General features: G+C 41.5%; 3 protein-coding genes across 3 annotated transcripts; 2 read left to right on the forward strand and 1 right to left on the reverse strand.

The window, feature by feature from the left end:
• The first annotated feature begins 3,625 nt into the window (after nucleotides 1-3,625).
• scg2a (secretogranin II a) lies at nucleotides 3,626-5,557 on the forward strand. Its single transcript, XM_073480367.1, has one exon. It carries the CDS (start codon nucleotides 3,626-3,628, stop codon nucleotides 5,555-5,557), a length of 1,932 nt encoding a protein of 643 aa, XP_073336468.1.
• Nucleotides 5,558-6,259: 702 nt separating this feature from the next.
• Nucleotides 6,260-10,423, reverse strand: ap1s3a (adaptor related protein complex 1 subunit sigma 3a). Its single transcript, XM_073490877.1, has 5 exons — nucleotides 10,355-10,423; nucleotides 9,451-9,629; nucleotides 8,119-8,227; nucleotides 6,380-6,517; nucleotides 6,260-6,295 (listed from the first exon to the last, which is right to left on the reverse strand). The coding sequence occupies exons 2-5, from the start codon at nucleotides 9,627-9,629 to the stop codon at nucleotides 6,260-6,262; spliced, it is 462 nt and encodes a 153-aa protein (XP_073346978.1). The 5' UTR covers nucleotides 10,355-10,423.
• A 1,289-nt stretch (nucleotides 10,424-11,712) lies between these two features.
• dhrs12la (dehydrogenase/reductase 12-like a) lies at nucleotides 11,713-19,393 on the forward strand. Its single transcript, XM_073484619.1, has 10 exons — nucleotides 11,713-11,768; nucleotides 14,249-14,382; nucleotides 14,981-15,063; nucleotides 15,151-15,246; nucleotides 15,403-15,484; nucleotides 15,577-15,638; nucleotides 16,591-16,695; nucleotides 17,336-17,426; nucleotides 17,597-17,734; nucleotides 19,278-19,393. The coding sequence occupies exons 1-10, from the start codon at nucleotides 11,713-11,715 to the stop codon at nucleotides 19,391-19,393; spliced, it is 963 nt and encodes a 320-aa protein (XP_073340720.1).
• Nucleotides 19,394-19,609: the final 216 nt, after the last annotated feature.

Below are 19,609 nucleotides of genomic sequence, written 5' to 3' on the forward strand. Positions count from 1 at the left end.
GAAAGGTTTCAGATCCACTGTCTTACAAAAAGGGTGACCCCAAACAGTCACACCACGCTGCTGCGTGAAAAGGGGAAAACTACTAATTGCCTCTGAGAAACTTCTCATTCGACCTGAGGAAAACCTTATGTTTTATTTCCGTGGACAGACAAGTGGAAATGGGGGTGGAACCGAGCTGTAATTGGCTTCTGTTTACCAGTAATCATGCCACAGATACAACCACAAGCAATTAGCCAGACAGCTTGGGCTTTATCAGTGCAAAGTGGCACTGTGTGTGTGTGTGTGTGTGTGTGTGTGTGTGTGTGTGTGTGTGTGTGTGTGTGTGTGTGTGTGTGTGTGTGTGTGTGTGTGTGTGTGTGTGTGCGTGTTAGTCATGAGGGAAAATGTAATTAGGCTGAGAGAGACATGAGATTACAATCAGCTCCTTTGTCCTGGTTTCTTTTGCTGAAACGTTGCGTATGACAATATTAGAAAGGTAGACTTTATTCTGACAATGACTCTCACTGTTCTCCTTCAGAAAAGATCTATACAAATACTGAATGGGAATAATTTATATCCATATCTACAAAGAAGTGAATGTGACAGGTCCGAGCCTTTAAAGTTCTTGAATGAGTTTGAAAGGCTGCTTGTGTGACTCAGCGCTGCAGACACAGTGGTGTTTAAAGCACCAGAAAAATGATTCTTTTGGTTTGTAGTATTTTAACAATCCCACTGATTTCTTCATTCAGAGTCAGTTCTATTCCCATTTCAACAGTGACACAGTTTCTGAACAATTGTGGGTGAAGGAATCACATCATGAATATGTTGCAGAACCTTCCTTTTTGTGAACATGGATCTGTCTTTGTACTGCAACCGTGACAAAGCTGAAAACAAGATAGCTCCACTGAATATCACACAATCAGGTCAGTGGAGGGTAGTCTGAGCCCACATCAAACACAACATAGAGAGGGATTTATGAATGAAACTGCGCACGTAAACACACACACACACACACACACACACACACACACACACACGCTGATCCATGCCAGACACGATTTGACAGGCAGCCAAAAATAGAGACCACAGTGACGACGAAAGTGCACTCTCTCTCTCTCTCTCTCTCTCTCTCTCTCTCTCTCTCTCTCTCTCTCTTTCACTCACACACACACACACACACACACACACACACTAACACACGCACACGCACGCACGCACGCACACACTCCCCTCTGCAGTCCCTCTGTCACCCCGCCCGTCTCGGGCTCTGGCGGAGTCCGTGTGTGAGTCATCGGTGGTCTTTAACCGTCTCCGTCCCTCAGCAGTGCCGCAGCAGAGACACAACAGCAGTCAGTGACGACAGCCATTCAACAGTCACCACTATCACTGTATAACCTTCAGTGAAGAAACAAAAGGAAAAAATGAAAATGAAAACAATCATTTATTAAGCGTTTATCAGCAGTTCAACAGCATTTACTTATTAATTAAGAGAAGAGAAAGGACATTGAAAGGTCAGTAAATGAGTTTAAGCAGCTCCGCCTCCACTTCTCTCACATGCTGGGACTCCTTCATAAACACGCTTATACATTCTGTCACGGTTCATGTCGCTGCACACAGCCGAGACAGGAAGAGTCCGTCTTTAGTCTTTAGTCAGTCAATGGTCCTAAATATAGACCCATTATGAATTTATTCATTTCAACAGAAGCTGCGACAAAAGCCGTTATGCAGCCAATGAGACGTGCTGGGTCACAACCAGCGTCAGTTCATATTCGGAGAGGGAAGCAGTTTTGTTTGGCTGACTCAAATTAACTGTGTGTGCGTCTGTGTGTGTGTGCGTGCGTGCGTGCGCGCGCGTGCGTTGCATATCTCCTCGCTCTGTGACGCACGAGTCAGGTGGTCCCTCTAAGAGCAGGAGGAGCTGTCCGCGGTGCTGAAACCAGACTCACACCAAGAGACGAGCAGAGAGATGCTCAGTTCACTCACGAGCCTCCGGAGAAACTAACTACATACAGGTAAGACTGGGTTGTCACTGACTGCATGACCCTCATCACACTACTTAGATGTGTTTTCTGTCTGTCACGCGTTATATGACGATAGAGTTTGTTTTGCAGTGAACTTAAGCTGGCTTCTGATAACAGCAGCTCTTTTCCAACCTGATGCACCGCCACAGATGTTGAGGCGAAGAGGTTGCGTTGCCCGCAGATTCTTTGTTCTCACTTGGCCTCGGATTGTTCAGAATTGCTTGTGCTCTGTTGCGCTTAAGTGCGTCTTTCTGTCACGGGTTAAAAAAAAAAAAAAAAAGTTCAGCGGATCAGATTGAGGCTGGAAAAATGAAGGGAAAGTAAAGGTCCAATCCAAAAAATGAAAGCACGTCGCTCGTGCTCTGTTGCGTGTTTTTCTTTTCTTCCTCATGTTTTGGAAAAAGTTCCCGCCTCAGAAAAGAGGGATTAGGGGTTTAATATTAATTTTGCACGCGTTTGAGTCAAATATTTCTCATTAAATAAATAAACATGTTTCGTGTGAATGTTGCATATAAACCCTTTGGCAGAATACAGACACCTGAGGGCAACTGGTTCCAACAGAACATCGTTCAATTTAACTTACAGCTTGAAAAACAGTAATAATTAGGTTTAGAGGTTCTCCGCGGTTAAAGGAGAGGTTCTATGGGAACAGCAGCCTTACCGGGTTACCTTGACAACGGGGCCGTGACTCACGGAGAGCAGCAATTTGACGACTAATGAGATTTGCACGAGAGCTGCATGCCGCTGCTATTACTGCCGCTGGCTGATCCTAAAATACCAGCAACAGGCAGGGGAAGATACAAACACACTGTTGACCCAGTAATATATCACACAATATTATTATCATCATCATCATCATCATCATCATCATCATTATCATTATCATCATCATCATTATCATCATTATTATTATTATTATTAAAATGAAGATTGGCCACTGCTTGCTTCTGCATTCGATTTAGTTTCCATGAAAACTGTAAGAACGACATATATGTGATGTTTATTTTAAAAATGCAGTTAAAAATAATAATAAAATAGGTCTGTTACTATACTGCCTAACAAAATCAAAAAATGATAAATATATGTATATATATATCATTTTTTTATTTTATATATATATATATGTATATATGTATATATATGTATATATGTATATATGTATGTATATATGTATATATGTATGTATATATATGTATATATGTATGTGTGTATATATATATATATATATATATATATATATATATATATATATATATATATATATATACATATATTTATATATATATATATGTATATATATATATATATATATACACACAATTTGTTGACTGGATTTTGTTAGGCAGTTCAGTACAAATATTGTCAAGATAAGCTGAGGTGTTTGACCTGGTTTACACCAAAGCAAAAGCCATAGCTCCGAACATAAATCTGATCTCCTGCCTTTACATCAATACAAATGTCGCAGTGGTCTGAGATCTTATCATCAGACCAGACATTTAAAGTGATGATAAGAGCAAAAGACATTTAAGAAATGCCAGAGCGGCAACCGTTGCGAACCTGTTAGCTTAATGTGTAAAGGTCAGTGCTGACATGTGCCTCTTTATCTTTCCTCTGCAGGCGTCACCATGCCGTCGCTCCCCAAGACCTTCACAGCAGGCGAACCTTTCTTCGTCTGTTTTGCCAACCTCTTAATCCTCCTCCTCCTCAGTTCCCCCGGCGTGCACGGGGCTTCTCTTAGAGAGCACAGACTGCGAGGAAGCGAATCAGACTCCCAGAGAGGAAATGTCCACCAGGCTCCTAATGCTGACATGCTCAAAGCTTTGGAGTACATAGAGAGCCTCCGTCAAAGAACTGGCACGGACTCCCAGCAGCATGCTCCTCTCACTACAGGATACGATGCCAGCCACATGGATGATGCAGAGAAGCTGCGTGCCATGCTGAGACTGGCTTCTAACCCTATACAGAGCAAAGATGAGGATGAGGAAGAGGAGGAAGCAGAGGAGGGAAGGGAGGATAAGAGTGAAGAGCTGCTCCAGGCTGTGCTCAGCACCCTCCAGCAGACAGAAAAGGCCTCCAAGCCAGCTTCACTTCACCCCAGTGTCGAAGGGGCGGGCCTAAAGGACGGCATGTTCCCCAGGGTGCAGCAGAAGCAACATGGCATCAGGCCTCACAAGAAGCTGCCACTAATGTTTGAGGATGAGGAAGAGGGTGAGGGGGATGAGGAAGAGGAAGAGGAGGGCCCAGATCTGGAGCATGAGAGCCCCTTCAAACGCACCAACGAGAACGTGGAGGAGAAGTACACGCCTCAGAACCTGGCAACTCTGCAGTCTGTGTTTGACGAACTGGACAAGCTGACGAGTGCTAAGATCATGCCCAAGCGCCAAGACGAGGAGGATGACATGGAGGAGGACGGTGAGGAAGAAGATGATGATGTGTTTAATGCAAGGAATGTGGCATACGATGGCGTAGGCGGGGATCTCGCAGACTGGGGTCCACTACAAGAACAGGAAGAGGAAGAGGAGGAGGAGGAGGAGAGGGAGAACAAACATGAGGCTAATCGAGGGCTTGATTACCTTGATGACGACGATGAAGAAGCTGATGAGGATGATGAAGAGGAAGATGATGAAAGCTACCCAGTCAAGAGGTCAAATGATCAAGATGATGTTGCCAAGCTGGTGGACTATTACCTTCTGAAAGTGCTGGAGAAAACAGAAGAGGAAGAGCAGAAGCGGGAGATAGAGGAAGAGGAGAAGGAGAGGGCTGAGAGGAGAGTGGCTCAGTCACAGTATAGAGATAACATAGATCCCCGTGCCATCTACCAGCTCATTCAGATATCACAGAAGTATCAGATCCCGCCTGAAGACCTGGTGGACATGCTAAAAAGTGGAGAAATGGCGAATCAAGACAAGTCACGAAAGAGCAACCAATTAGCCAGAGCAGAGAACAGGCTCTCTCAGATATCCTCAAAGAAAACACACAAGTTCCCTCAAGTTCTATTCTACAACAGACGCTTTCCTGACAGACAAAAGACCGCAGAAGAGCTGAGGACAGAAGAGATACTAAACATCCTGGGGTTAGGTGGCGGGGAGGATCGTGCTCCTGTCAGGAAGCAGTACAAAAGCTCGCTGTCACGACTTCACACTCAGCCTCCGAGGCGTTCGGGGGAATCCGCACCCACGCAACGGCGCCTTCCCAGCACATTAAAGACCGACTACGATGACACCGTGGACGAGGATGAACTGGCAGCGTATTTAGCAGCTCAGATGCTGGCACGGTATCCAAAACCCGCATATAGCAGGAACAACAAGGCGAGCCAAAAGCGGGACGAAGTCGGACAGAGCGTGACGGGCTCTTTTGAACAGGCGATACAGGATTATTTTGATCAAATGGACTCAGATAAAAGCCTGAATGAAAAGAGACAGTCCGAGGATGATGAGAGGGGCAGTGACACACAGGTGCAAGGCTTTGATAATGTGGCGGTGATGAAATTGCTGAGTTACCTGAACCCAGAAACTGAAGAAAGTGATTCTGATGCCAAAACTGCCCATGGAATATAAATAAAGCTGTAGATACATATACATATATATATATATATATTGTTTGGGTGGAGGGAGAGGGTGAAAATAAAGTATTTTGAAGAATAAAACATGCAGTCAACTTTAGTTATTCTGTAGGTATACACAAGTTCTTCTTTATTAGCAGAAAATAGTGTTCAGACATTCATTTGATGTTTTCTTTTTAAAAATATGAGTTAACACTTAACAACCAGTACACGTGACTCACCAGCCTTGCACACACAAACACACACATAACCAAAATCAGTGTTGGATTCCCTCAATTCACTTGTGTTTTTTGGTAACTCTTTCTTAAGTGTGGTCTTATGTGACATACCTGAGGTTAATAAAGCATTGACTATATTTTTTCCTTACTGTGTCGTGTTTCTTCATTTACTCACGTCACACAGTGCATCAGTATAAACATAAACTTTGTCTTGCTCTACATGAATCACAATCAAGATTACAAAAACATATTCAAATATGAAAAAAGTATTTAGATCAACTGGGGACAACATACTTTTAAAAACCCTGAGATTTAACAATACGAGGCACTTATGAGAAAGAAACCCCAGGTTTGTGCTTCTGTATCACCGCAGCATTAAGCCAAGTGAGTCATTATTAGTCACTAAATAGAAATGTTGCGGAGTGATAAACCTTTTGCTTCAAGTCTTGAAATGTGAAACACCCTCGTCTTCTCTTGGCTCAGTAGGCGGGTTTACTCATGTATTCCTCCATCGTCTGTGATCAGAGCAGAGATTTTAAAAAATACATTTCATGAGTAATAAGGAAAGCCCACGTCCACTAAACAGTACCCTGAAGTACCTCTTGGAGTATGTCAGCCTCCTCAATAGATACTCCCACATCTACTTTGGACGTTTCTTGAACTTCTCCTCCCATCAGGAATTCGTCCAGGATGTAGTAAGCCTTCTCAAAGTTGAAAATGATGTCCAGCTCACACACCTGAAACAGAATAACAGACTAGCCATTAGACTAGAGGTAAATTACACTTCATTGATGAATGGTATGATGAGTGATTTCCCCCATGAGAGATGACAAAGATGTCCAGGCTCTTACTGAATATAATAAAGAATATAGAAACAGCAAGTTGATTAAAGAAAATAGAACAGGTGTTAAGATACTAATGTTGTTTAAGATACTAATAAACAGCCTCTTTTACATGTCTCCCCCTTTTGTATCTACAATCACAGTTTTCAGTTTCATTCTCTGAGTTTTTGTAAATTTGAAGGCGTGGCTTTGTTTTTAAATCAAACCAAGCTGGGTGGACCTCAAGTGATTCTGGAGCAGAGGCACAGTATGGACACCAGGGGGAGTCAGACTGGTAAAAAAAAAAAAGAAAGAAAGAAAACAGCGACAGCGTGTGCAGAGTCAAGAGGAATAGGGTAGTTGTTAAACTCTTGCTAGTTTGACGAACACAGAAGTAACACTGTAAAGCCTTTCTGTACATTATTGTAATATATATTGATAATACTGAACCTCACTGTTTTCTGTCCCGTTCCTTTTTTACAGTGCCTTGTCAAGGGAAATCTTATAGCCACACCAGCAATCAATTATACTTTAGACACAATGTGCTTCTGTCTTTGAGGCAATAGTTTGGGTTAGGCTCTCTCCTGTTTCAACATCACATTGCCCCAGTGCACAAAACCAGCTCCATCAAGAAGTCATTGTCCTGGTTCGTGTGGATGAACTGCTGATGAACTATTTGCCTTTTTCCATCGCCATTTGCGATGATATGGAACTCCGACTCTGACTCACACATGATCACCTGGTACCTACATCAGACCTCACCGATGCTATTATGTCTGAATGTGAACAAATCCCTGCAGCCAAAATCCTGTGGAAAAGCTTTCACAGAGGTGGAGGCTGTTATAGCAGCATTTTAAAGGGTAACTCCACCAATTTTATACATTAAAGTGTGTTTACAGTTCCTCTTGGGGAGAACTACTACAATGTAAAATAATAATAATAATAATAATAATAATAATAATAATAATAATAATAATAATATAAAGCCTTTTGTGGCTTTGATAAATTTCCTCCAGTGATGTCACTCAGTGGCTAAATTGCATTGTAATGTAGGCACCAGGTTTTGAAAAGGAAGAAGAATGTGTGGGATATAAAAGGTGAAATCTCTGGTTCTGCTGTATCGATTTTGATCATTTGTTTTTAAACTGTCCATGAGTCCAACAATATAGGAGTGCACCGGTGGACTGCTTTTCAAGATCTGGTGCCTATATTACCCACAATGCCACTTGGTGACAGAGGCAATTCATCATATTACATGCAGCTTCCTCTGGAGCCACAAAAGGCTTTATTACGCTAAATTGTCCCTGGGCTAAGAATATGCAGTGTGAAAAGCCCTTTGTAGATTTTTAGTGTTAATGAATTTGCCAAGATATATAACATCCTCCTGTCCCCTCTAGAATAATTAAAAGCACCCAGTGTGGGGGCGCAGGGTTAACTCACAACACAGAGGACATTTAAACAGAGTCTCGGTACAACAAGTAAATTCTGCCTGAGCCATGACTTCAGGCTTTACTTACGTTGCCAAAGTATTTATCCAACAACTCGACATATCTGTGCAGCACTTCAAGGGCCAGCAGCTCATTATCCCGGTCATCCAGACCAGTACAAAAATACAAACTGGCATACCTGCATTAGAAGAGGACAAAGCTCGATTGTTACAGCCATAGTTGCCACACTGTTCAGAAGAAACTAGGAAGGTTGGACTGTATGGAGGTTTTTGGATTAAACTTGTGTTGAAAGTGTAAGAAAGAGGCTTTAAAAAAGTGTTGCTAAAGAACAAGTATATACTGTGAAAGTTTCAATGTAATTTTGCATGTTTTAAAAGTCCCATATTGGAGAAAGTGAGATTTCCATGTCCCTTTTGATTATAAAGCATTTGTAGGTGCTATATAAAACTGTGAAAGTATCAAAACGCTCAATCCATGGAGAAATGCAAACAAGGAAAATATTCCTTGAAACAAGCCTTCAGGACTTCCTGTGAGTTTGTGATGTCACAACTATACAGTCACCACCCTCAGCCACACCCCAAGCATGGCCGTGGTTGCATAACATCGGCAGAGCTGATGCAGAGACACGGTGTGCTGTGTCTGCTCAGGCCTGTCAGGGCTGACCAATCAGAGCTGACTGAGCTTTTTGGTATGGGAGTGAATAGAGGTGCTACAGCAATGGACTGTATGAGAAAAATAATGCGTTTTTTGAATATTAAAACATGTAAACAAAGACATAAAAACAAGTAAATGATAAACAACAGCACAAATCATACAATAATAAAAAAAAGCAAAGAAAGATATTCAAAAATACTGAGAATTATATTAAAAACAAAATAAAAAAGGAAGAGAGCAATTCAGGAGAAAGCCACTCTAAGACAACGTGTCTTTAAAAGAGATTTAGAAGAAGAAACAGTTCTAGCCTGCCTGATCGCCTCCGGCAGCTCGTTCCAAAGTCAAGAAGCCCTGACTTTACACTTAATTTGGATCACATTATCCTGTGAGGTGTTCCTCTTATTTTGTCCACTCCCGGTAACTCTACTTTAATTACAAGATTATGAAGGAGATGAGATGAAGAATAGCACTGTGTTGCACCATCACTGTAATGGTCCCATCGGTAATCTAGATCAGGCTCTGTGAGTTTAACTGCCCCTTGACTCTGTCCAGGTCTTGTTAACTCATTGTTGATAATGGGTGCGTCTGTTATCAGCGGGTATTTTGAAAGAGGACACAAGTTAAGCATTAATCGTGAGCAGAGTCAAAGGTGGTTTCTGCTCAACAGACAAGCCTGTATCTGCCATGAAATTAAAATATCTTGTAATTATAACACAAATCAAAAGCAACTGTGTCTCCGGTCAGCACCTCTTGTAAACAATCTTGAGGTCCCTCCATTGGAGGAAGTTGCAGGAACGTGGTTGACGCGCCAACACCAACATCATCATGTCCCGGATCACCTTCTTCTTCTCCCGCTCTGTTATTGGTACGAACCATTTCTGCAGCCGCAGCTTCCCCTGCCGGCTGAACAGCAACAGAAAGTGCATCTGGAGAGGGCAGAAAGTGGGAAAAAAGAGAGGAAAACATTGATTTCTGAAAATTCAAGGAATTTTTGTCTTGCAGTGTTAATGGATAACTGCAAAACAGGGTGTACCATGGCAAAACAGGAGGGTCGTGAGGGTTAAAGACATAACTGAAAGGTGATCAATGTGCAGCCTTTCAGCAAAGCAAACCAAACACACACACTCACTTGAACACATGCATGTGCAAACACACATACGCTCACACACGCCCAAACCTCCACCTTCAACTGCAGTGAGTCAGAGCTGCCCACAACCACAAACAACCACCACACAGCAATTAGGTTTCACAACTAGAAATGTGAATGAAGATCACCTGGGAAATATAACACGTCTACATCACCTTGAGTGCAATAACACAGTAAAAACAATCTGTGTTGTGCAAGGGCAATTAATAAGAGCTCTTTGCCCTGAGGTACAGCCGTACGCAGCACTGCTTCTGATAAAGCAGGACATGTGGAGTAAGGAAGGAGCAGGTGCAACTTTAACACACCTGTGTGGTGGCTGGACAAATATGAAGAAGGATTTCAAATACATAATTGCTATATGATTATTTTGTGTGATATCGCCTTCATTCATATTGTTTAATAATTGTCTTCAAATAAAAAAAAAGCACATTTAAACATATGCAAATGAAAGCAACGTTTGGAGATTTGCATTCATTTGCCTATCAGACATGACATGGTTGTTACCTTGCAAAAACTGTCCAACCTTTTCCAAGCTTTTTTACTTTGAAATATTTTTCTAATAATATGGTGATAAACGCGAAATATCAGGGTGTTGAATGGAATAACGCCACCTGCAGTATCAAATAAACGACCTTTGATCAAGGAAGTACTAATGTGCAGAAACAAAGAAGTAGTGTAAGGAGACATAGTAACTGACTTTGGCGTTTATTGCAGCGTGGCACCATTTATTGCCAACAGGTGCATGGATTTAAAAAAAAAAAAAAAAAGGTCAGACACTCACCATTTTGAGGCAGCAGTCCGGAAGAGGTCACCCAAGTTCAAATCCTTCAGGCTTAAACCCGAACTCACAGTGCTACAGTCAGACCCTACTGCATCTCGTGTGTTTTCAGATGCGGCGACATTGTAGATCTTCCCAGAAATCCGTGCGCTCACACCTTCTCCGGTCAGAGCCGCGCCCCGCTGCGCTCCAGCGGCGGATTGGCTGTCGGGTGGCCGCCGGGCAGAGCTGCACACAGGCTGCAGACAGCACGGACAGGTGAGGCGGCACAGTGCGGGGCGGTCAGTGAGGAGGACACATGTTTATGGGCCATTGAGTTCATTCTGGTGTTCTACAATAAACAGAAAGAATTAGAAAGTAACCTACTGTGTCATAATTACGAGATGAAAAGTCAGAATTTTGTGTTACTAAATAAAATTGATGAGATAACAAGACATATGCCATTGATACTCTATATGAAATATGATTCCCCCCCCCTATTTTTTTTAATCTCCCTTCAGACTACCAGTCTCCTATAGGAGCATTTTTTTATTTTATTTTATTTTATTTTATTTTACCATCCTTCAAGTGTGTCACTGTTTTTTGTATACATTCACGTCCTCTTCCATAATATTAACTTTGTCTTGACATATATTTTCACTTATGAAGTTATTTTTAAACCAAATACTACCAGCTGAGTTCCTATTCACACAGCTACTCAGATTAGATGAGTGTAAAAGCTTGAGCTAACTGTCAGCTAGTTTATTTAGGTTATGTAGATTCCTTATCTGTATCTGTTAAGTGTGTTTTACTGTTTATGGGTTTATAGTTTATATCGCATCTTACTGTAAAGACCTTTGTTTTATTGACTTGCGGGAGAGGAGCCATTTTTTCACAGGAGATGTCTCCTTACACACCAGAATAAACTCCTAAGATAGTGCACATGCAGGAGGAACAGCGCATCCATCCTCGCCCCGTGCCGCTGGGTGGCCGCTGGAGCTGTCGCCCCACTGATGTTAATTCAGTGGAGCTACACGTGGTTTGGGTTCCAGGGTAAAAGAGGAGGAGAGAGCTGAGAGCAGCGAGAGGCTTCCAGAGCGCCACCATGTCTCTGTACCGCAACTCCGCCTGGTTCCTGAAGGGAGTGACCGAGTTCACCAGGTAAGATGTCTTTATCTCTCCATATACAGCTGATGATACAAATCACTGCAGTGTCTGAGCAGCTGGAGTCAGTCTGGGACCTCCTGCTGTATCCTGTGTGCAAACCCAGATCAGGACACAGTTATAACTTTGCTCGAAGGGAAACACGTTATTAAGGTGTCATTTTTTGGACTGTTTAATGCCTAAACTATGAAATTGAATGTCATTTTCTGCCTGATGATTTTATTGTATTTTTGATTCTTAAAACATCACAGGGCACTTTGATTAAAATGTCACTATAGGGTCTTTCCATGCCAACTCAGCAAGAATTCAGAACTTCTCCCCGGTTCATTTTCATGTTAAAGTGTCTATTAAATTCACATGGCCTTGCAAAATCCTATAGCTGTACTCCAAATACTGTTTAAGTGATGATTTTTTGAAGTTTGACCCTTAAAACTTAATTTCATCATTTTTGTGATTCCATGTATGTGTATTCTCTCTCTGTAGCCTCTCCAACTGCTTATTTTTCACTGTTTTGGGTTGAAATTTGTCCTGAACATCCAAGAAACCCTGAGCATACTTGGCAATATGTATTCATTAAAGTAATCGTTGCAGAATTGCAAATTAATCACAGTGCTTTAGTTTTCAAATATGCATATCTCCACTAGTTTTCACTTTTTTGCAACCACATTTTTTGGGTCCCGTGTAGTATTAATATAGTTCATTATTTGCTCCTCCTCCTTCGAGTACCACAGATCTTGCTAAATATAGTTTTGGAGCTGAAAACCCAACTTTTTAAATATTTTGACTTTAGATTTAGATTATTTTATTGTCCTAAAACTTGTATTAAATGTAAATATTTATTACACACACATCTATGACAAAATCCAGATGTTATATTCATTCTTCATCATTTATGAATTTTTGAAAATAGCTAATTCTTTCTACCTTTCACTGGCTGTAATATTACATTCATGGGTTTTATTTCATAGGTGCATATTTGCACTGTGTTGAATTCAAGCCTTCCTATCTGTGTGTTACCTAAACACACTGTTTTTCATTGGATTCAGGAAATGTGTAAGTTAAAGCTTGTAAAGGTTTGGTCTGTAGCATACTAGATGTCATCTTGTTCTCAGTGAACAAAATAATAATCTTATTAATTATATTTATATTATATGAATTTAATCTCACTCCATTAGCCTCGTTCACAGAGTAGGACAGAATGAATAGAAACCGGGAAACCAGAGCTCTCAGGCCTTTTCATTGAGATTGTCCTGGGAAATTGTGATGAACATTATTTTCTATTATCTGATATATAACAGACCAAATGACCAATGCATTCATCACTAAATGAATCACCAGATCAGTGTATAATGAAAATAATTGTTACTTGCAAATGTATAGTTTCCATAGGGTTGGGTTAGGTCAAAGGTTATTTAAGGGCTTGTAACTTTATACAGCTAATCTCCGCTTCTGCTGATGGTTGGTGATCACTGACTTGAGGTTTTAGTTAACAGACCTTTTGATTTCCACTGCATCATTGAACAGAATGGAGCTGAGGCACATCTATGAATATCATTGATTTATGAATTGATCAGAGTTTACAGTGACTCAGCAGGAGCCATGTAAGACCATAAGTCAGTTGTTCAACCACAACGAGGTTCTAGATGCATTATCGGTCCTATCTGATCCATCGCAGCACTAAGGCGCCTTTCCTCATCAGTATACAGCTCACCGAGCTGTCTGAAGAGGTGTTTTGTGATTGTTTCCCATCTCCCCTTTGTTCTGTGTTATCTTTTCTCCCAGAGAGCAGCCCGGCAACCCGCTCTGACCCTGCACTAATAGCTCCCTGCATGACACCATCGAACAGAGCAGGCATTTAGCCTCAGTATTACCCCCTCCTTGTCCCCTTTATCCCCCCCTTCAGCCGCCCTCAACAATGGCATCCAGGACAATGGAGGGAATTGAAGTCCTCGGTGCCATACAAGCTCTAACACACACACACACACACACACACACACACACACACACCAATCCTGTTGTCATCGCCGGTAGTCTGACCCTAAACCCCTTCTCATCAGAGATGATGCCAGGCACACTCTCGTCTTCATTGTATCTGTACAGTAAAGCTGTGAAGAGATGTACAGTAACCAGGCTGACCTCAAACACTGACCCTCTCTGACCTGAACACACACTCACACACACACACATACACACACACACACACACACACACACACACACACACACTCACTCACAGAAACACACACATGCTGTACACATTAACAGACATTCACACACTCTGATCTCTCAAGGATCTGTATTTATTTCTTTACTATTGCTCTACACTGATTCTAATTTTGACCCCTTCAGTCTCATGATATAAAGTCTTATCCTGACATCACTCAGCTGAGGCACAGTTATACAGCAGACTCATGGATACATTAAATATAAACAGGTTGCTGACATGAGTATAATTCAGTAAATGTTGATGTCCTGCAGGAATGCCTACCTGTCAGCCTCCAAGAGGTTTGTGGAGAAGGACCTGGAGGTGTCCATGGCTGGACGTGCCTTCATGATAACAGGAGCCAACAGTGGCATCGGGAAAGCCACTGCCATGGCCATCGCTAAGAGAGGTACCAATCCTACTGCCTGTTTTTCAGCTCATACATGTGAAAGAGTAATTGCGGTGCTTTCCTATTTTGGATCATACAAACCATCAACTAGGACTATACTGCCCAGCCCTACAATCAACTGGAACTGGAGTACTTACATTAATCCAAGACCATGAATGAAACCCTAAAGAATGACACAAAGGACCACTTTCATTAAAACATTTTTAATGTTTAGTTAGCACTTGCCTGGAAATGAAAGGAAAAGAATGACTTAATTGGTGCACAGCATAAATATAAATGATTTTTGATTTCACTGAATTCCAGAAATGTCTTCACAGCCCAGGCAGCTGTAGGTCTGCGTGTTCTCAATTACTGTATCCTCAGCTTCCTTTCAAATACCATCACAAAGGACAGAAGGATTTCTAAGTGATGTGTGAAATAGGTCTAACTCAATGTGACAAACGTCCTGATTAATTTGGATATTCTGTGCACTGTAATAAAAACATGTTTGAGTGTATAAACTTGAAAATAAATCGTATACTCTTCTTTTCATCTTGAATCTGTGTGTATTCATCAGCTGCTAAAGAATAATGTTTATTCCATGTCATGTTCGTCACAGGTGGAACGATCCACATGGTGTGCAGGAACAAAGACAAGGCCGAGGAGGCGAGGGCTGATATCATTAAGGAGACAGGAAATAAAGTACAGTATGACTCACTTCTTAAAAAAATATGGTGCCGACTGTTTCCCCAGACGTGAGATTGTTCATTACTCTAAATGTCGTTACAGGAGATCTATGTCCACATCCTGGACCTGTCTGAGACCAAGAAGGTCTGGGAGTTTGCTGAGGCTTTCAAGAGAAAGTACAAGGCTCTCAATGTGCTGGTGAGTTACTGATTTTCATATTTTGAAATATATGCCAATGTGTCAGTGTTGTCTTTATGTTTTGTAGCACTTCACTTCTCATCTCTTCTCTTATATATTTTTTATATGTTTTGGATCAATATAAGTCGGAAAATGATTGTCTCATGTGTTGTGCAGATCAATAATGCAGGCTCCATAATGAGTCAGAGGGATGTGAATGCTGAGGGGCTTGAGAAAAGCTTTGCTACCAACGTCCTTGGTGAGTCAAATGTCAGGATTGAGGTTAGAAGAAAACGTTAATGGGAAGGAAACATGGGGTTGGTTATGAAAAGTGTTTTTATCGTCCACTAGGGGTTTACATTCTCACTAAGAGTCTGCTTCCCTTGCTGGAGAAGAGTGCAGATCCCAGAGTGGTGAGTATGAGACACACAAGCTATGTTTATTTCACACTGTCACGATCTCCTACTATCTGTCTGTCTTATCTCACAGTAGTTATAGACTCCCAGTGTTTTCAAAACTTTTATGAACACCTCATAGTCTTTAGATTTTGCTGCACTGGTCAATGTAATCCATCATTTTAATGAGCATTTAATGGGTTTGGGCCGTGGCTATTTAGTGGTTCATTGCTGGTCACACCAATGAGACATCAGAAAGCATCCTGAAAAAAGGAGTAACAAAGAACCTCTCAGGCATGTAGGGGATTATTGCCTAATGCCACAGGGCCACAGGCTGCAGAACAAACCCAATGGATTTATTTAATAAAAGAAAAAAGAAAAAGAAAACGGTGGAAAAAGTTTTTAAGTAATTTCATGTTAATTAAAATGACAACACCACAATGCAAAAATACCGCGTTACATGTAAAGGTCCTGAATTAAAGATATAGTATTATCTGTAAAAATGTTCCTGAAGTCTCAAAAGTATTTACTGACTTCTGTCTGCGTTAATTTACCTGATAATTTATAGTAAAAGATGCTTAACGCGTCAGCAGCATTTTAGCAACTTATACAGTATGTTATGCATCTTTTTATAATGCCAATTTTAACTATTGTATTCTTACACTTTGGTAGATAAATGTATTATTGTGTATCATATTTTATCATAGTTTTTCCATGTGATCATCGTTTTTAAAATATTACTTAAAGGTATTTGTGTTTTATCTGCAATCAGGAGTCTTATTGACACTAGCTAATGGTAGGGCTCAATAACACCTTTGAATATAATACTTCAATAAATATACCACTATATACTGTGCACAGTAAAATGCAGCGTGCTGACATGATTTTAAATATAATTTAATATCATGCCCATATCAAATCTAGCTCGCTCTTTTGCCCCTCACCGATGTTTCCATTGGTCCATGTTCAGATCACAGTGTCATCAGGGGGGATGTTGGTGCAGAAGCTCAGGACAGGAAACCTGCAGTCTGAGAGGGGCCGCTATGACGGCACCATGGTCTACGCCCAGCACAAAGTAAGAAGTCAGCTTGAAGCCTGCTAATGAATGTGATGGACTGTCTCGCTATTCTGTCCTTAAGTGCTCTGAGGTTATTAAGAAACCAGACATAGATGACCTATTTTCATGTCAAATGTATTATTGAAAGAAAAACCTAGAAGAGTGTGATTAGTCTATTGCAGTTTGCATATTGCAGCTGATATTTCCCTTTTGTTATTCATTGAGATAATTCATTGATCAGGTCCTGAAATAGTTTGTTTACCTTTGACATGAATGATAGGGTGTAGGCTTTTTGATTATCTGGTGACTGTAGAATTCGCTAGCACTACAATGAACCTCAATTGAATTGTGTAATTGATGGTATGAAGACAAATATTGGCAAAGGCATTGTTTTGGTCCAGAAACAGTAACATCCTTTAACAGCTGATGTAAAATAAATCCTGTTTCGTATGATGTCGTAGGTCACTGTGATTCAATATGACACCGAGCCTGGATATCTCAAATCTGAGCCCCTTGTCTATTTCATGTGTTTTACCTCCTTGCAGTCCAACCCTTTAGATATCATCACTGCATAGACACACTTATTCGTGTGTGTGTGTGTGTGTGTGTGTGTGTGTGTGTGTGTGTGTGTGTGTGTGTGTGTGTGTGTGTGTTTCAGAGGCAGCAGGTGGTGATGACAGAGCAGCTGGCCAAGACTCACACTAACATCAACTTCTCCGTCATGCATCCTGGCTGGGTTGACACTCCAGGTATGGCCAGCTCACACAAACAGGCACAACAATTAGAATTAACAGCCAGGACAAAGTTAATTCTCTATAAAAAAAAGATGATCTCTACCTAAAACTTATTGTAGTTTGTTTCTCTCTCTATCTCTCTCTCTCCCTCTCTCTCTCTTTTCCTCTATGGCTGTGCGTCCCAGCGGTGGCTAATGCCATGCCCGACTTCCACAGCTCTATGAAGGAGAGTCTGAGGACTCCGGAGCAGGGGGCCGACACTGTGGTCTGGCTGGCTATCTCTGAAGCTGCAATCACAAACCCCAGCGGACGTTTCTACCAGGGTATGTTGCAAAATGCATACATTTTTTGTCATTTTCATTTACCTGCTCATCTATTAGGGATTTGTGTATTAAAAAAAAGTTTGTCAAACCAGACAAAAATGTAATTTTGGTGCCCCAAGATTACAAACAAAAAGAAGACCGTTGGCTGAATTATGCGTTTGTCAGTTGTGGGTCGGCATGGTGTGTGTGTGTGTTTGTGTGACGGTTTGGCCTGTGTCCATTGCAGCTGGAGTGGGTTGCTTTTGGTGCCAGATACTGCCAAGGAGTACAGTGCCTCTATGAGCAAACGCACACTCACAAATGCACTTTAGTAGGCACGTCCACACACACACACACACACACACACACACACACACACACACAAAGACCCCAGTGGCCTTGTAGAGGGAGGCTATAGTCTCATAGACACAAACATGCTGCATTCATCTTGCTGTGTGATGTGATCCATATGATCCAGTTTTAATTGTAGGTAGGTTGGTCCACCTCGTTCTGTCAGTGAATTTATGTAATACCAATATGAAGTGACAGTGACAGGGAGAGGACATGTTTGAGTGACAGAAGACACTGGAACATGTTGCTTTATACCTGAGGTGTCAAGCAAGCTGTCTGCTTGGCTTTTTCTTCACTCACTCAGCCAAACGGCTGCAGGTGCCAAAATTGTAGCAGCTGTCAAAATGTCAATATTTATTACTATCGTGGCAACACTTATTTTTTTGTCATTTGCATGAGCTTACAAGTCCTGGGATCCAATGTTGTACAAATCCAGATTCCAATTGGATCTTGATATGCACAAGCAACCATGAAGCTCATTGTTTCATAAGTGTTGATCTTAGTAAAAACTAAAATAAACAAATCATTTTTAATTGGTTAAAGCTGCTGTAAGTGTTATTTTCTTGTATTCCAACAGTAATCACTGTCATAGAGTGTTTGGTCAGTAACCAATGTCTCCTCCTCCTGCCCTTGCTGTAAAAGAGAAAAGAACATTTCTGGTATCCCAGCCGACTTTACCCAATCAGGACAGAGAATTTCATAAAGAGGCGGTGCTGTCTGCAGGATTCTCCTGTTTTACCGGCAATGGCGGAACAGGGAAAGCAACCAATTCCAGCACTCTGGTTGACTGCTTATACTACCAAACAGGCCAAGCGATGAAAAACACTTGAAGAAAAGAAAGAGGCAGAGTATAGTAATGAATAGTTTGAGGCCACATCTTCTCTATTGGTTTCCCGTTATACTCTTGTACTTTGGCCAGTGTGACTGTGAGACAGGCATTAAATTGCATTCAATGTGGTAATAAAAAGTTCTAAAAAGTCTTAGATTGAACTTGGTGTATTTGCTGAAACCTTGGCATTTGAATCATGTGTTGGGAGAGAAGCCTGGATCTATAGAAATGTTGTGTCTGGTCTCTATTGCCTTTTAAACACAGGCCATATAAAAGCTGACCTTCTAACAACTTGTTGAAATCAATATTACATAAACATGGGGGTAGGTTCTACACAAAAGTCAATAGATAAACCTGGATGTTAACCTGTCTGTTTTTGCCCAGACCGGAAGATGGTGTCCACCCACCTGCCGCTGGCCTGGACCCACAGCTCTCCCCTGGAGGAGCAGAAGTTATTGTCTCTGCTGGAGGACTTGGCCAAGACGTTTCAGCCACATTGAGACAGCAGGAACTGGTCGCCGATACACCGCCAACACTAACACCTTCTGTTCATACTGACCAAGGCTGGACTCAGCGTTTCATCCCCATGATGATGTAATACACTCCAGCAGAGGGAGCAGATCTGGGTCCATTTTTTTCAAAGCATTTGCAGTTTTTAACACTACCTGTGGTCTTAAAATGGAACTGAATGAAGAAATACTATGAAACCCAAGCCT

The sequence above is a fragment of the Pagrus major genome, chromosome 2, assembly GCF_040436345.1.
Source record: "Pagrus major chromosome 2, Pma_NU_1.0".
NCBI classification, from domain to species: Eukaryota; Metazoa; Chordata; class Actinopteri; order Spariformes; family Sparidae; genus Pagrus; species Pagrus major.

Coding starts and splice junctions, on each gene's coding strand:
- scg2a (XM_073480367.1), top strand. CDS start 3,626: ATGCCGTCGCTCCCCAAGACCTTCACAGCAGGCGAACCTTTCTTCGTC.
- ap1s3a (XM_073490877.1), bottom strand. CDS start 9,629: ATGCACTTTCTGTTGCTGTTCAGCCGGCAGGGGAAGCTGCGGCTGCAG. Junction 6,518..8,118: donor TGGATAAATACTTTGGCAAC/GTAAGTAAAGCC, acceptor ATTCTGTTTCAG/GTGTGTGAGCTGGACATCAT. Junction 6,296..6,379: donor AGGCTGACATACTCCAAGAG/GTACTTCAGGGT, acceptor CTCTGATCACAG/ACGATGGAGGAATACATGAG.
- dhrs12la (XM_073484619.1), top strand. CDS start 11,713: ATGTCTCTGTACCGCAACTCCGCCTGGTTCCTGAAGGGAGTGACCGAG. Junction 15,485..15,576: donor CTTTGCTACCAACGTCCTTG/GTGAGTCAAATG, acceptor ATCGTCCACTAG/GGGTTTACATTCTCACTAAG. Junction 17,427..17,596: donor TGGCTGGGTTGACACTCCAG/GTATGGCCAGCT, acceptor TGTGCGTCCCAG/CGGTGGCTAATGCCATGCCC.